Genomic DNA, 18,434 nt, shown 5'->3' with positions numbered 1-18,434 from the left:
CAATGCAAGCTACGTGAGTCAAAAGACGATTATTGTGTAATACAGCTGACCACACAAAACAACACTTTTGCAATAACTTAATGGGGTGTAACGTACATTCTCTGCGAAATAAGCTGTTAATACCTTTGTATAGAGTTTGTCCGTTCTTTTGTCTTCTCATGTACTTTTATGTGTTTAAATTAAAATTGTATGTGTTTAAATTGCATTTACCGTTGCTCCTACACATTCTGTAACAATTTTTTGGATAACTTTTTTAATGTGGTGAAATGCATTCCAGGTACATTAAAATTTACATTGATTTGGATTGACATAACTTTAGTGTATTGGTAGCTTTAACAAATTTGAAATTTGCTTTTTGTCTCACTTGATCTGCGCATTTATTGCTGTACGCCGTAGAAAGATGTTGGGCTTGGTAGCCTTTATGATGTTGGTGCTTCCAGTTCTAAGGTAAGCATGTATTTGATAGCTACACTGATCGATTTTATTGCATTCGTAGATTTGTTATCATAGAATACGGATCTATTGATCGCAGTTGCATTTCATGCTGGATGGCTTAAACCCTAATCCAAAAAAAAAACATGGCGTTTTTGAGCCTTATTCATCGTCAAATTTATAAACTAGCAAGTTTTTAGTTTGTAATTTTGTTTTCTAGTAACAGAGAAGCAACTAGCGGCAAAGACATCGATCTACAAACCAGAATCAAACATACGTTGGACAGCTTACTCGGGGAAGGTTACGACATAAGGTTACGGCCCCAATATGGAGGTACAGAAACGAAAATGTGCTGTAAGCTCTAGAGAGCCCTAGTGTCACAAGCCAATTAGCCTTTTCTCGGTTGTTTGGCTATTCTAGGTTTGGTTGTTTCACGCAAAATTTGCAAAAACGCTTTTTGCCGCAAAAATGTCGTAGTTTTCATAAATTTATGTACAATGTAAAACTTATTAGAATTACACACCGGAATTTCGTCTTTTTTTGTGATTTCGTCATTCAAATATTTTATGGACTGTGGCATTTTGCTAAAATAACAAAAAAATAGGTCTTTCATTTCACAAATTGAAATTAATGACGAAATGTGGGTTTGCTTTTTCAAAGAAGGCATAATATTCAGGTACAATTTTTTTTGTTTTATGCAATCTACTGTGAATAAATTTGGACGGCTTTATCTTAAAACTAAGTGATCAAAAATGTGCATATTCCCATTAGAAATTTATGGAAATATGCACAGAAAATTTTGAGTTAACTATTTTCCGCTTTAAACCGGTTGGCGTGTTATTTTTTTACCTGTTTGGTGCAGTTTGCCAGTCAAGTTATAACTATTTGGCTAATTTTATCGCATGCATCGCTTAAAACACGTTTTTGTCATTTTGTTGACTGATTTTTGTTTAATTTTGTTGATAAATTGGTTTAAATCAAAACAGTTCTTGGGTTTGTTTTCTGTCTCGATAAACGTTTCAGTAGAAGTATACGGTTTCTATTTTTTTAGTTCGATTAATGTTTTCTTTTTTTCTGGATAGAATGCATAATTTCTTGTTAATCTAAACGCCTTGGCCCTTTAATATGAGTGTAGTTTTAATTTGGTGACTTGTAATACATCTGTCTGGTAGATATATTTTATTGCCAAAAAGGCTTTTTAATGTTAACAACAATATACAATTTTATTAAAAGATTAAATTTATATTTTATGGTTTGATTAAACTTATTTTTTCAAATGTTGCAACATTTAGGGCAAATAAGTGAACTTTTTCAACTCAAGCTCACATTTTACCGTTGTATGGGTTTATGGAAGTTGGGTTTAAGAGATAATTTTGCTTTTTTAGTTTTGTCAAGAGATAACTTTTTTAACCCAGTTTTAATACAATCAACAAAACGCATTTAAATGGTCGATAGCGTCGTTAGTTTTAATCCCCATGAACACAAAAGAACTATTAAGTAATAACTTTAACCTCAAAAATGAAGTGATGTCTCGGTTTGCCTTAATTCCGGCGTCAGTTCTTCCTAATGGAGAAGATAAGCCCCAGGCTTAACGCCGGATTGGACAATTTCGATTTTGTGTATCACTCTGCTATTTCCCAAGTGTATGAGGGGTAGCGGTAAACGGATTCTGCTACCTTCTTTTAACATAAACGTTTCGCTTTTGAAAAAAATTAAAGAGAGTTGAAGTAATATTTTCTTATTTTTTGGTGTTTCGTTTCTGGTGACCAGCAGACAGTGCTGGCGTTGCTCCAAAGTTCGTTCATTTCAACAAAACTACACAGAAAAGTTTTTCTATTTCTATTTTGAACAGGACGTGTAACAGACAGTTTTTGCACCCTCAATTTTGTTGTGGAGTTTTTTTTTACTTTTTTGTTCCTTTCTGAAGTAAGTTACATATTTGGCAGTACTTTCACCGGGTTCTTAGTCTTTAAACACTGGTAAACTGTACCTAAAATTGGAAAATTATGTTCGTTCTTTTGACGTTTAAAATGCAACATTATAGATTTATTTCGCTACTTTAAGTGAGTTGTTGTCTAAACTAAATCAGAAATCGACAACTTTTGTTTGTTAATGTAATGGAAAAAATATGCCCCCAAATCTGTTTTTTAAGTCTTTTATTTCTTTGTTTAAATGCCACATGTTTTTTTATTTAGTTTTTTGGTCTTTTGTGAAAAGTGACAAATGATATCGCTTGTTCGTGACGTCGCATTCTTTGAAGTCTGTGCAGATGTTGTTGGAGGTGTTAAGTTTTGATCGATATCGTTGTGGTAATCGACAGTATGCACCAAAACACTTGTAACCCATGTGTCACTATCATACGGTTCTGTCTGCGAACTGTTTATGTCGGCCAAAGTGCATCTGTTCACCGCTGGGCAAAACCAAGGTTTTTCGGCAGTGTTTTTTTTCTTTTCCTAAACACGTTGTACTCAAAATAAGTCGACTGTCAATTCGTATGTTTAAATGCACGTCTTTAGGCACATAATTGTATCTACCCAAAAAAGATGATTTTATTGGTAATGGTGCTGTTGGTTAAAGCAACAAAGCATAATTAGCCCGTCCAGAAACACATAATATCCCTTAAACTGCAAGAAATACCGTATTCCCCACAATCTTCATTTTTTCACTGGAAGATTAAATTTTCACATAATTCTGTGAGACAAATGGCTACCAAAGGCAAATAAACTGTTTTACCATGGGATCAACTTGATTGCGAAATCTGAAAAGAAATAACTGTTCAAACAAATATTTTTGAACGTTTTAACAATAATTTTCTTGTTGCTACAACAATATAGGAATAACAAAGACCAAAACGATTTCTTGGTTATAGACCTTGTCTACATCAATCATAGCTGATTGTTTTTTAGAGCCTTTGGTTGACGTGATTAACTTTGCGTATTTAATTCGTAAATTAAATTTGCGCTGATGGGATTTGACAAGCCATCGTGGGGCAAGGACTTATCAACTCATTAGAAAAAAAATTAAACCGCAAGAAGATTAAGACGTGATATATGAGTTGGAAAAACTGAAAAAAAATCTTTAACTTTACCTATTGTGTATCATCACCTAACCTGTGGTGGCGTTTTACCCGAATTTGCACTTTGCGAGTTTCAAATCGATATTCTATTGTTTGATGGTTGCGACCAGTGATATAGGGCTTAGCGAGCGATTATAGCTGCGCGGGGTTAAAACTAGATAAGTCTTTTACTGCGTTTCAAGTAATTAAGGAAAGTTAGTAAATGAAGTACACAATTAATTTTTTGTCTTTCTTTTTTAGCTGACCCTCTATCAGTGGGCATGAGCATCGAAGTAGCAAGCATCGACAAGGTTTCAGAAGTTAACATGGTAAGTTGATGAAAAAAACATTTAATCAAGCCATGATTCAATAAAGTAAAACATCTTCAAGACCTACTTTTTGACCCCAATAATACCCACAACTGTTTTGCAAAGCGTATGTTCAAAGCGCAATAAAATTGTCAAAAATACATCAAAACCTTTAAATAGTAAACTCGTATCATTAGTATACACTGACATAAAAAATACGCATACACGATTTGCTTTGTCTTTTTAAAATACAAGTACAAACGAGCTAATATAAATCTGAAAAATATTTTGCCATAACCTGGTCATCGCCGGTTCTTTTTGAAATGTTTGTAAATCACATACAGACTATAGCATAAACTATACACATTACCAAACCTAGCTTCCAAAGCACGTACAAACTCTCCAAAACACAAAGAAAATTTTTTTGTTACAAGGGGATCAAAAAGGAAAAGCAAAAATCAACATTTTTTGAAAAATAATCATACTGCAATGTCTCTTTGATTTTTTAAAATGATGATTTTAAGGACCAATTTTAGATTTTTTAAACGGATCATTTGTTTAGGATTATACCTTGACGTTATACTTCCATCAGCAATGGCTTGACAGCCGTTTGGCCTTCACTGGAATCCCAATGAACTTGACTTTGGATAATAATGTCGTGGACAAAATATGGGTGAGTGGCGTTCAAGCTGGTTTAGTTTCAAGTTTAGTAACAATAAGTTTGCATTGATCGTTTCTGGTCATTCTATATGGGTTTCATATTTTCAAAAGACTGTTTATTTTCGTTGTACTGTTTATTTTGAAGTATGCTGTCGCGATTAAGTCAAGAACAAATGCTTCAAGCTACTTCAGATTTACAAGCATGATAAATAGATATCTGTAGTTGTGCAAAATTGACCCGATGTACATGACCGAGTGGTTAACACATACGGACCAACTTAAAAGTGTTTTAAAACGGCTGACCAAAGTACATGGTCGACGAGTTGTTTTTGAGTGGCTGAATGGCAAACTTTTTGAAAGGTTTACGTAACTTTGGACGATTTGACCTATCTTTTTATTAATAGCTACTAGGGTCACGTTACTAAAACGCTGTATTGAAATGTGACGTCACAATAATGCGCCAGAGAGAGATTTCCTAGTGACGTCACGCGCGTTGTGGCGAAAGCCAAAGTTTTCTTAAAAGGTTTGGCATTGATTTATTCAATTCGACATTGTGTAAAGTGTCCAGTGCCGTCGCTTGTCCAACAAGTAATCTTCGAAGCGTTAACACCACAAAATGCGTTGACCGTGATTTCACCATTGTGATGTAACACCAGGTCGAGCGCTGTTAATTTGTCACAAGCGTTGCATCGATGAAACGGGGCGCGACAGACGGTAACGATTTCGGGGTCCTGCTCAAAGCGGAACCAAATTAACTGACAATCCAGTTAAGCCTGTCGGGCCTTGGCGATTTCCCTAATCGAATACGTCTCATCGATTCTTCGGTTCCTAAACAACCATCCTTGATCGAATTTCGAGCGCTAGTAATTAAAGAACGGAATTCGTCTTTTGACGTAGAGGCGTGCGTCAAAACGTTGCATACGTTTGGGTTTGGTTTAAATCATACCGTCCTTATGGCAAGTAGGAGAGAAAAAAGGGTCGGCGGTTTTTATATACAGTGATGAAAGATGAATAGTTCTCTTAGTGGAACGACCCGGTATTTGCTAAAAGCGTCGAAAAATTTGGAACACTATACACGGATCAGTTTATAAGTTTAATAAGGAAAATAACAGCCCAAACTTAAAAGAGACATGCTTTATTAATCATACGTTTCGGCAAATGATAATGCTATTATATTAAGCAAAGTCCTATTCTACATTGTAACAGAGTCCCAGAAATAAACATAGAAATGTTCAAGAAAATGCGAAAATTACTAGGTATACGTATTATATTAGATTTTGGATAAAGATGATAATTGTGACACCTTTGTATTAAGAAGCTCAATGAAACTCTGTTACGGCGATCATTCTTTTTCCGGAACGGCGTTTAAGTTCTTTCCGTCCTAGTAGAGAACGATATATAGTTTGTGTCCGTTCAAAAAAGGACTAGTTTTGTTTCAGCTAGGTTTTATATACTTAATGATACAAACCATATTCTCCTTCAAATTATACAGTTTGCCTCAATTGTAAACAAATAATTTTGGCTACTTCCATCATTGATAATAAAACAAATCGGGTTCCTACTAAGCATATTGATTACAACCCACAGTCCCCTAAATACACGAACTAGGAGTTCGACTGGGTTGCTTCTGTCGCGAATTAAAAGCATTTTCTTGCAAAAAGTCAAGGTGACAAGCAAGGCCAAATGCTTAACAGGGACATCAACGTAGTTCGGTAATCCCCAAAGCGCGCCGCCGCCGCACGAAATCGATTTCCCCGCGGAAAAATATCGATCGCTCGTTCATCCTCGCAGTTCACGACAAGACGACGTGGAGTAATTGCGTTTAAATTATCGCCGGCGGATTCATTCCGACCAGTGGCGAGCGAAGACAAATGAGCTGACAAGTTTGAAACTTCTCAGTTCGATTTTTGATCCTAAACCGACTAGAGATTAATTGCAACAACTTTTCTGGAATAATGTTATGCATAGTCCACCTTCGATTTTTTCACTTGATTTTTTTTGGGGGGAAATGAGTTGTCTGAATGTGGCTAAAGTTCCTAATCATAAAAATCTTCTTACTAACTTCCTAAAAACCAATATTTTGTCTTTAACACGCAGCGAATAAAGTGCGGCTTAAATATTTATTTATTTATTTTGACCCAAAACGAGTTTTCCTGCCTAAAGTCCTATTACAAATGTGCACATAATTTTTGTTTTTATAAAATAAACCCTAAAATTAACATGTTTGGGATTTAAAGATCACAGTTTACCGTTAAAGTATTATTTAATAAGGGTCGATCACTTGTAATGAAATAAACCTTTCCTTAAAGTTTGTATTTAGATTATAAGTTTAATAAACGACCACATTATCTTTAGCGAGATACTAATAAGGTACCTAATTAAAAATCAGCGTTGAAAACATGCAATAATAATGATTAAACAGTTTCAAAGTTTAAACTGTTAAATTGGACGATAACTTGTGGACAAAACAGCAGATTATTCGATGAAAATTGTTTAAAAACAAACTTGTAAATATAGTATGTTGTATGTCCAGTAGATAGTTGATTCATTTTTTGTACAGCATGTTTAAACATCTTTTAAAATATTCCACATAAAAATTTCCTTACGTGTTTTTTCATTGATTACCTTTTAAGTCGCTTGTTTTACTGAAGCATTCCAGAGAAACGAAAACAGACCTTGTTATTTGAGACAGAACGAAAATATCATCAATAATTTACAAAGGTTGAGGTCTGAACTTGAACTGTTGAGTTTAGATGAGACAAAATGGAAACCTTAAAACAAATTTGGATTTGTTTTTCAAATCTCGTCTCTTATTGGTGCCAGATTAATGAGTGTTGTAGCGTCTGCAAAAGTTTCCCAAAATCCAAAAAGTCCAAACATTTCATGAGAGTCTATGAAACGTTTCACAAAAGTCGATAAACGTTTCATAAAAGTCGATGAACGTATTATAAAAGTCGATGAACTTGTCATAAAAGTCGATGAAACTTGTCATAAAAGTCTAAAAAAAAACATTCTAAAAAGTCTAAAAAAACTTTTCCTGAAAGTCTACGTTTTATAAAAGGCGTACGGGTTTGAATCCCATGTGTTTATTTCGTTCATTTACAAAAAAACCTTTCAAGAATATAGAAATAATTCATTTGGAGCGACATTGTTAGCATGGGCATTTACAAAGATGCCAAACTTGACTCATAGAAACTAAAGACTAAAAGAAGAAGGTTCCGTTGTGATTTCAGCTGATAATTGCGCTTATCTAATAACGTATTTACCCAACACACTCAAAATGACATTTCAGTCAAACAGAAATCGAAATATTTTACTTGTGACCTGCTAATGGACTCAAAATGGATAATTCACCACTAAACACGACCTCGCCTTTGTAGTAGCCTCGTCCCTTTGGAGGTTTACCACAAAAGGTTTCTACATATTATTTGTTTTTTCCTGATTTGTTACCACGAAAGCGGGGAAAACCAATTCTATTTTACTTGAATTTGTCGATTAGGTCTCAAGTGATTATATAGATTTTAAGGGCTGATATTGACCATTTAGTTGGCTTTGAAAATCCCGTTAGCATCATGTGAAACTGGCATGCGAAAATAAATTGTTTTCAAATACTAGTTACAAGTTAATGTGTTTGCATCATGTTAGTTAGATTAATAAAAAGGTGTACAACCTTAGGCTGCCGCTACGAATTTAGGCTGCCGTGAATATGTGTGTGTTAAAACATATGTACTGGCGGTTGTGATCAGACTAAAACACTTTTTTCTATACATTTGACTTTAAAAACTGGTCTGAGTATATATATATATATATATTTTTGATTGGAAACATATGTTCAAGACCAAGTTAGCTATACGCATCAGACTTACAAATAGTAAAACAAACAAATAAACAAGCAACATAATACGTAATAATATACAGATGGTGACGTCATAAACAGTTAAGACTGGTTGACGCTGCGTTCCATGTGGATTGATATTTATTGTTTGGTATGAGTACATTTTCCACACCAAGCCAAAACATGGCATATTTTGCGACTAAATCGACCTTCCGTGCTTAGAGAGTTATGTCATGCATTTGGCCCCTTAAACCTTTCACCTCATGTCATCTCATACATTATGGATAATTATCCACCCCCTTCTACGATAGCATGTTATATAACTCTAGACTTGGTCGTTTTAATGTATCCATATCTCCTTGTCGTGTAGGTAACCCGTTTTGACAGTATAAGTGAACGTTTTTGGCCGGTGGTTTACGGTTACTTTGTTGCTTGTGATTCTTGGAGTCTTTTTGACAAAATAAATGTTAATTGTAGAGTATTTTTTGTGAAACAAATATGAGTGATTCAAAAAGAGGGGAAAAAATGTTATTTACACGTATTGAAACGTAACTGTATTTAATTCCAATCTTTTTCTTCCTATATCAAAACTATTCATTTTTCTTTTTGCAGAATATATTACTTTTCCTTTTTTTAGGTGCCTGACACTTATTTCGTCAACGACAAGAAATCTTACATTCACACCATCACACGCAAAAACAGAATGTTACGGATTAATCCTGATGGGACTGTATTTTATGGATTAAGGTTTGTAAACATATGTGTCATCTTGTTTGCAACATTGATTTGGCAGGAAAGCTCTGCTGTGCCATTTTGTTATTGCAAGGGACTCTGTAAGATAAAATCTCTTTAGTGCCAAGATTTTGAAATGGGAATCAGAAACGAAGTTGTTGAAAGATAAATGCGCTTAGCTATTGTGAAAATAACACTATGAGCAACTGATGAATTGTATCGAATTAGGAAACAAGATTAATTTTATGTGCTGTGTTACTTAAAAGACGTATGATTACATGACAATTTAACTCATTGGGCCGTTTGATCGGAACCGTGATTCAGCATTTTCGAAGCAATGTTATTCTACAGTTTAATATTCAGTATGCAACAAAATGATCTGTAAAAGTTCAAACACAAAAATAAGCTTCATTTTTTTACAGGGTAACTACAGATCTCGCCTGCATGATGAATTTGCGCCGATATCCGCTTGACGAACAGAATTGCACCCTCGAAATTGAAAGCTGTAGGTTGTAAAATCACTTGTAAAGCTATTTCTAGTGTAAACCTTTTCAAAAAATTGTTACGCAATTTGGACGTAACAGCTGTGTAATAAACTGTCAAGCCAATATATATATACACTTTTTAACTTTCGACATTTCTTTTGTCAATTTCCAATGCTAGGTTAAAAGCAACTTATTTAGAAATTACCGGTTTTTTTGCAAATATCAAAACTCTGTTTCAAGATCAATCATCGTACAATTTGCACATGACTTAATTCAAAGAAGAAGAAAACGCATAACATGCTTGATAATGGTGCCAACAACCTTTAAATGTCAGTCATGTGTTACTACAATATTTTCTGCCTTGTCAGCAAAATTTGGCTTCGGTTCAGCAATAAACGCTAATGGTTCCAACTGATACATTTTGTTACATCGCAATGCTTCCAATAAGGCCAGACAACAGACCGCTTCTAGACAGGTTTATTAATTATTAAGCCTGACATTTCCAAAAGCTTGTCCCGGTAGAGCTAAGTTTCGCTTATTTTCGTTTTCCGCTGATTAGCGATGAGATTTCCAAAAGTAGGCGTGACATGGGCGTGGTTGGCTTCAAATACTTGTTTCAAAACATTCAAATAAAATCTTACCTCGGATATCCAAAATAACGTAACAGTACGGTATAATCTTTGTTTGAAACTCCGACAATACTATTTTTAAAAACACTTTTAGTTAAATTCATCAAAAAATTTAATTTTTTTAAAAATCTTTGGGGAATACATTTGCGTTACAATTACGTCATACGTTGTCATCCAGATGGTTACACGACGTCAGATATCAGCTTTTACATGCTCGGAGCTGTCACTGGAATTACGAACCTGAAATTGGCGCAGTTCCAAGTTATGGATCACAAGTTGCTCATCAAGAACAAGACGTTTGCAACAGGTTTGGATTGTTGTACTTGATTACCTTAGTGACAATAGTGGTTTGATCAGAGTTGTAAACGGACCTGAAATTGGAGCCCGAAACCCGGCCTGAACCCGAATCGTTTTTGAGAAGCCCGTTTAGGGTTTGATTGGCAGTCTGTATATTGAAGCCTCATAAAAGACAAAGTCAACAAACACAATAAACAATAATAGACAATTGGTCTTGAACAAGGCGTTTTAGGGCTATTTGACATTAGGTCAGGTCCAGCAACTGGCTACTTAGACTAGTAAATATTCAAAAAGATACTGACACAGAGTGTGAGGTCAGGCCTGAAGCCCGTTTGTTTTAAGAAGCCCGAACCCGGCCCAACTTACAACACTGGGTTTGATTGTTTAATTTGAAAATGCTGTTTTACGTTTGTTGGGACATTATTGTATCGAATCTTTATTAATCTATGTGTGGGTTAATAACCATTAGCTAATTCGTTTTCGTTAGCTTTACTCGTCAGTCAATGGAAACATCGTTCTTGTACTTAACGTAAGAGATGCAGGCCTAAAAATAAGGCATGAATATCCCGACCTATATACCTAAAAGTGCAAGCCCTAAACCCGGACCGAACCAGATTTTTTGTAAATAAAGCCCCGATTGTTCCCCAAACTTGATAAAATTGTGGCACAAATGAAGGAAAGCGTCAAACAAACCAATCAAGCCCGTTTAAGTTAAACTTTTGTCGTATGACCGCTTCCAAACTCCACATGTTATTATTGTTGAAGCTGGAACACACTGTTGTATAATAACGCGTCTGAAATCAATACGTTTTGATGTGAATTGTGATTTGACATCCGCCAGGGTAAATCAGATGGTTTTTGAACGGTGTGTTAAATAGGTTTTGCAATCCCAACCAAATGTCAAGATTGTTCACAGTATTTTAAATCGATTTAATGGGAATATCCGTTGTAATACCCAAATGTATTGACATTTTGAAATGTTCGCTTTTCATGAAAACCGTGAAGAACATGATTAGGTCCTGTCTGACGTTGGTACGGTCGAACTGTGTTTAACGGATTTCAGCCGAAAACCGGAACGTCCAATGAACTTCCGTTATCGAATATAAGCTTTTAATTGAACTTGTATTACGTCAGGAAAACTTCCAACCTTGGGTTCCCGGAAAACATCACTTTGTAATAGTAATGGGGTTACACTGTTGCATTAGCCAATTTCGTGGTATTTTTACGAGAGTTCGCATTGAATTTTATAATGCAAATTTTTGTGCATGTTTTTAATCAGTGTGTTAAAAAATATGTTTTTTACAAAACTGCAAAAAGGACAAAAAAGATTAAGAACTCAAAATTTGATGCAAAGGGGGTAATAATGCGCTTGTCCGTTTAAAACGTATAACATCGTATTTAAGTGACAAATATTGGAAGCAAGCTAAGGTAGCGCATTAAATTTCACATTTCATGTTTATTCTGGTTGAATGTTTTTATTTTTAATGGCGAGTATCACTGAATCAAGGAAAGATCAATTACGATTTTGTTAAAAAAATCTTTGAAAAAAGGCGATTTATTAATATGAGCAAATTATGGCCTGTTTTCGAACGTCAAATACCCAAACGAGCGTTTTGTTTTGTTTTTTCGTTTTGCTTCAAAAAATCTAATTTTGGTTTGTCGTTTGAATCAGTTTTAGCATTTGCGTGTCGAAATATATGTGAAGTAAGTAAGCTTAACCTAGACAGGTATTGCTCTTCCAGCAATTTGTAACAAAATATTATAAACAACCGATGTTTTGACGTCACATACGAGACGCCTTCATCGGGATAATGACATATCTTCAAATGCAAAGTTCTTATAGCTTGAAAATGGTCAGGCCTTGCAAATTTATGGCTTTATAAAACATGCACACACAAAACAGGCGAATTCTTGAGGCACGCCAATGCATCTTTTCTTAAGGTTAAAATGTTTGATGTGGGATTACATGCTTTTTGAATATCACATAATCCCTACATCATTCCTTTTAAAGGATTAAGCCCGATTAACCTTTTACTCGCCCAAACAATTGATGTATCCAGGGCATTAACAGATCGCTCACCAAATATGTTACGATTTTTTAGGGTAAAGGTCAATATTTTTACTTTGAGGTAATGTGAAATGATTTTTTTGAAACAAAATTCAAGCCACGACAAGAGTAACATTCCAATAAAATAGCATAAAATTCAATGTGTTTTTTTACACGTGTACAAAATTCATATCAACTTTAGTTACTATCGACCGACTAACAACTTTGACTTAACTGTATGTTTGACATAATTCAGACTTTTTAACGCGATTTGCAGACTTATCCTTGCTTATTAGATTTAAACAACAAAACGATTTGTTAACCAGATTGCAAATAAAGCCGATTTTTTTGGATCAGGTTGGGACTTCGATTTGAATATAACGTGCTTGGTTTGGGTCCAACTTCGCATATTGATGACCCAAGTTTACCCTAGTAAATCTAACTTTTGGGTCCGATTTGATCTTTATTACATAAACTTTTGGGTTCAAGGCGGGTTTCGGGGCTATGCTTTTACGTTTCCCCAATTTCAGGCCTGCTTACTACACTGTGTTAACCCACCAACGAATTTTGCACCCCTACAAGAGCTAAACAACACTGTCAGAGAGTTTGAATATATTGAAAGCCATTTTGGTCACCGTTTCAACAATTGCTATGATTTTCAATACATTACAAATTTAAGCATCGTTACCAAACACATTGGAGATCATACAATTTCACAGTTGTTAAAATCGACCTTTGCTTTGTGTCACATTGTGTTAAACTGGTGTTGTGTTGTGGTTACAGGTTCATATCCTCGCGTTTCTTTGAGTTTCCGTTTAAAGAGAAATATCGGATTCTTCATTCTGCAAACCTACCTGCCCTGTTCACTTATTACCATACTCAGCTGGGTTTCGTTTTGGATAAATCACGAAGCAACGGCCGCGAGGGTTTCACTAGGTAAGTCATATACATTTTATTTATTTTTTCCATTCTGTATTTCAAAGTGCAGACTGTGTTTACTTTTTTGCGTTTTACTTTCATATTTGTTTTTTATTAAATTTTAGCTAGAATGACCAAATTTCGAAACTTGTATTTGTAATATAATTGTTAGTAATTCATTTAAGATAAAAGTAAATTAAGAGCAGTTAATTTACTAGACCAGTAGTTCTCAAACTGTGCGTCGCGACGCCCTGGTGCTTCGTTTCAATTTTCCAAGGGCGTCGCAGAATATTCGTTTCGTGACTTTTTTTTGTTGTATCAATAAACACAACTTTAATAATAAGTTTCCTTATTAACTTATATTTGCTGGTGCGTCGTAAGTCCAGAAAACATTTCCAGAGGCGTCGCAACAAAAAAAGTTTGAGAACCACTGTACTAGACAAAACACTAAATACGAACTGTTTACAAATTTAAGAGAAATCACACCAACGAAACAACCAGTTTGCAACGTTTTTAAAAATATGTTTTATTTTTGACAAGTTATCAAGCGACCTTATTCTAAATGTTTTGTTTTTGTATCAACGGCAAAGTAAGAAAAAAACTCGGTAACTTTACATAGACTATCCCTAATTTAATGGTTATCAACCTGGATTCGGTCCAACTTTCAGTGTTTCTTAGACGAAGTCAGATATCCCCTAAAAAAATGGTAAAATAACTCGACTTTGTAGATTGTAATCTAGGAAAGTAATTCACAAAAACTTGAATACATAAAAAGGGCCGAATTTTTTCGAGTTACGAAAACACTTTTGTTGGTTAAAACCTTTTCTTGGCATTGCCTTTAATCTCCCTTTAAAATCTACTTTGTTAAATAAATATATTGTATTCCAGGAATTACCACTGTTCTGACCATTACAACGATCAGCACCAATGTAAGACAATCTTTGCCCAAGATTCCGGATATTAAAGCTTTAGACGTTTATCTCATTTGCTGCTTCGTGTTTGTGTTTCTTGCTCTGTTGGAATACGCTATGGTGAATTGCACTTATTATGGAAATATCGCAAGACTGACAAGAAAGAGGCTGCGACAAAGACTAGTGGATGCTCTTGAGGTAAATGAAAAATTGCTGGATAAAATTGAAGAGCAATGTTTTGGTCTTTACAGTTTTTTTCGTACACGTGAGTAAAAATTCTTTCACTTGGCAAAAAGAAAATATCGCGATAAAAATACACGAAACGCCGCAAACAGATACTGAGTAATGTTTTCTAGTTATGATTGTAAATATTTACTTGCCATGACGCAAAAACCGTAGGACCTTGGACCTTTTGAAGATTACGTAAAGATTTTTAGAGATATCGTTAAAACAACCTTCTTCATAAAATCAATATGATTGCAAAACCCTAAAAAGTACCTAAGTTTTTTGCTGTGTTCTCTATGGGGAGAAACCCAACCCCATCTTAACCAGTGACGCCATCTATGCCCTAAATATTTTTTTAATTTGAATAACTGTATTGATTTCGACATGAACAATGCTTGTTTTTCTTTTGTTTAGTAAACTAAACTTTAGTTCGATGGAAAAATCCAATGTCCTATTTAATGATTTTAACAAAAAGCTTGTGTTACCGATATATATCGGCAGGCCTGATAAATTGGTCTCATGCACCAAGCCTGCTTACTTAATTCGTAACGGGTCCAGAACCCTGCAATAACGGCTCACCACTGAAGTCAACTACTCCAGCAAACTGGTTTAGCTTATGGGCGCAGACTTATACTTAAAACAATGTAAAAACACAACGTTACACCGGGCACGTGGCAACCCAACACCAACATCACCGCGTTTCACGGCGCCCAGAGAAAAAGCAATATCGTCGACTAGCGACGCCCTATTAAAGGCATGCGGAACAGGAAGGCACATTCCGGCGCAATCAAAGCTTTACAAAGCAGCGAGGGTGCCACAACACAGACGTAACCAAGGTGCCACAACGAAAAAGAATGAAAACAATAAAGTAACGGTGACAAAAACCAACAAGCAAACAAAATTTCGCTACACTTGTTTGCAGGAAGAAGAAAAGGAGAAAACAGCAAATTTTAGTGCCCAGTTCAGTACCAATGTCAACGAGGTGAACAACTACCCAGAGTCACCTCACAACTCTCAGCCACGTGGCGTTGTAATACACTCACCTGGAGGGCTGGCAATGCCAGGAGTAGCCATTTCACCACGACTAACCCATAATAATGTTGCGAGACGGCGACAAGTCAGCCTGCGAACTCAGGTTAGGGCTGTGTTTGTGAATTTGCTCTTCATTCCTTTTGTTTTCCTGTAATTTGGCACTTTATACAATGGTGTTTTTTTCTGTTTTTCTGTACTTGGTTTAGTTTTTAAACTGCAATTTTTGCATGTTGTTGTCGAAGGATTAATTACGAAATTGCCAAAATTACTGAATTTGAAAACTTATTATTTTGCAATAACTAAACCTAACAATTTACCTTAACTTACTATAGTTTTTAGTCCAAAGTCTCAATTGAGTCTATGAATAAGGCACTTATCTTTAACAAGTATGCGTTGTATTCTAACACTCTGTGTGTTAAGTTACAGTACGCGTGGGCTGCAATAAGTACAACATACAATCCCTAATGTCTAGGCGAAAAAAATACCCACTTACGAAGAATTCTTCGACATAAGATTGTCTACCAAAAGTCGAATCATTCTTTTATGTTTGACATTTCAGGGTAAAGGCCGTCGTTTGTCCAACCTAACATCAAGAAGGCGAGGAAATGCAGATGCCAAAAGTGTGGGGAAATCGTACGGTCTGAGTGCACGAGCAAGACGGACCATTTCAACCCTGAAAGTCCCAGCAATACGGGATGTCAGTATAATAGACAAAGTAGCTCGCATTGCCTTTCCTGCCTCTTTTGCCATCTTCAATTTTGTCTACTGGACATTTTACAACTTTTTTTGATTTCCGCGAACTGAAGATGGCGTTTTGAGCGAAATCAAAAAGCAGCGGGATCGTGAACTCATCGTCGTCACCTAGTGGCCAAAAATGCTGGTTGTTCCAGTTTATCTTCAAACATACCAGATATATGCCGTCGCTACATGATGTGAAGTGTACACAAATTTTCATTTCTATGAAATATTTCTCTACCACCCTGATGTTTTTCTGATGAATTATTATTCACCTACCTTTTGCTTCCGTTGGTCGAAAAAAAATTACCAGATAATTTTTTACATTGTTATGAACTGTTTACTGGATTTCGTTACAAAATAAACTAGAAAAAATATCAAGGCGTATTTTAAATTTCAATGCGAACCGTATTTTTTGCGCCCCTTTAATAAATGACTACTTTGTATGGATTTTTTCTAGCGAAAGGACTGATTTCTCCCAAAGAGATTATAAACCATGAGATGAAACTCGGGCCAGTCACGTGACTATTTGCATTGTTAAGCTGAATTTAGTTTCGTACGCCGTTCCGCTTCAGTGCATAGAAGTTTTGCACGTTTTTCGCTGAAATTGTATGCACTTGATAGCAGACTGCAAGTTAATAATAAGTGCAATAATCGGTCGTCAGGAGTTAGGATTTAATTGTTGGCCGAAGAATGATGTTATATTTGTCTTATAGTTGTAGAATTTTTATAAAATCTATAAAAACTGCGATATAAGATGGCTATATAATATGAAACGAGAGACAAAGTTTCACTGGGTCACTGGGTTGTTTTTCTACAATAAATCATCTCTCGTATTATGACAAAGTTTTTCAGTTGAGACATTTATATAGAGTGGTTTATTACGTATATAAAGTGACAAGAATGTGGCAAAATTCACATGTGGTAGTTTCAAATTAGAGAAAATGAGTTACCTTGCAATGCAATTTGTACATTTTTTAACATCCTTTAGTGTGGCTTGTTTCACAAGATATTTAACAGAAAGATGGATTTACCACATGTTCAGTACGGACAAAGCCATGCACTTTGCCACTGTAGAACTTGTGTTTTTTTATATTTTATTATTTTTATAACCAACAAATATATAGTTTGTCAGGCATGTAAGAATATGAGGGGTTATGAGGAATTTTTACCAGTTTGCATTCATTTCCACACAGAATATCAAGCTTTCACTCAGTGGCTCACTCATGTTGGTAGTGTAAGTGTAAGGCAGTTACCGAAAACTGTGCTTCATGGACTAAGTGCCTCATGGTGATATCCCTGGCATGCAACTTCTCAATATGGCTGTCTTTTCCTCTAAACTGCCACTCACTCCAAGTTCAGAATAAACAACAAACAAACACTTGTTGAACTTGGTCATCTTTTAGGTACAAATTAACTTTGACGTACTGTTATACTCCTTTAAGGCTGTTAAAGAGCCTGAACACTTTTAAAATGCAAGTTTGAATCACTTTATTTTGTGCTGGTTGTTGCCTAAAACTTTCTTAACATTGTTTACTGTTAATGGGTTTCCATTCTTTGGGTTTTGTTGCTGTCTTCCAAGAAATAAAGCAAAAATCATAAACAATTAAATGGTTAAAAAAACAAATACAAACTTCAGTGTCTGACAGCTGTGAGATTCACGAATCCACTCTTTTTTGAGCAGCTTTAAATCTGTTGGTCCAACCTATATGTATGTACAATATTTTTTTGTTTAGAAACTGAGATAATTTTTTATCTTTTGCAAGTAACATTAAATAGGCTAATTGACATAATGTGGCATACAACAGAGTTTAGACACGTTTAAATGAAAAATTAAAGTAATTGAACTTTTTCGCCCTGTTAGAGCTCATCAGACTGCCTGGCAGGCAATGAAAGTTCAAGAATGGTAAAAAAAATTACCTTTGCGGGTTGCAGAATTGCAGAAAGATTATGAAAATTATTTATGAAAGTTATATTTAACACGAAATTTTGCTTTTTTTCGAAAAAACCTTAAGCATGTAAACACAAAACTTAAGCAAAGACCTAATTCGCTTTATGTTCACAAAGTATTTTTTTCATAGTTTCGTAATATGGATTGAGTCTTTTTGCTTTATTGTATGCAAGCGTGTATGC

At 35.1% G+C, this 18,434-nt stretch overlaps 1 protein-coding gene across 1 annotated transcript; it reads left to right on the top strand.

The window, feature by feature from the left end:
• The first annotated feature begins 275 nt into the window (after window positions 1-275).
• Window positions 276-16,760, top strand: LOC145205167 (gamma-aminobutyric acid receptor subunit beta-3-like). The gene is made up of 11 exons (XM_080077826.1): window positions 276-447; window positions 653-765; window positions 3,749-3,816; window positions 4,358-4,468; window positions 8,928-9,037; window positions 9,445-9,527; window positions 10,315-10,443; window positions 13,264-13,416; window positions 14,287-14,507; window positions 15,457-15,669; window positions 16,126-16,760. The coding sequence occupies exons 1-11, from the start codon at window positions 401-403 to the stop codon at window positions 16,354-16,356; spliced, it is 1,479 nt and encodes a 492-aa protein (XP_079933952.1). The 5' UTR covers window positions 276-400; the 3' UTR covers window positions 16,357-16,760.
• Window positions 16,761-18,434: the final 1,674 nt, after the last annotated feature.

The sequence above is a fragment of the Phallusia mammillata genome, chromosome 8 (genome assembly GCF_965637545.1).
Source record: "Phallusia mammillata chromosome 8, kaPhaMamm4.hap1.1, whole genome shotgun sequence".
Classification (NCBI taxonomy): domain Eukaryota; kingdom Metazoa; phylum Chordata; class Ascidiacea; order Phlebobranchia; family Ascidiidae; genus Phallusia; species Phallusia mammillata.
The sequence above is the reverse complement of the archived record's forward strand: the minus strand, read 5'-3'. Positions and strand labels throughout refer to the sequence as shown.

Bases quoted from the DNA above. Each gene is read 5' to 3' on its own strand.
- LOC145205167 (XM_080077826.1), top strand. From the start codon at position 401: ATGTTGGGCTTGGTAGCCTTTATGATGTTGGTGCTTCCAGTTCTAAG. The intron at 10,444-13,263 runs GTTTGGATTGTT...TTGTGGTTACAG, and splicing joins GAACAAGACGTTTGCAACAG to GTTCATATCCTCGCGTTTCT. The intron at 15,670-16,125 runs GTTAGGGCTGTG...TTGACATTTCAG, and splicing joins AAGTCAGCCTGCGAACTCAG to GGTAAAGGCCGTCGTTTGTC.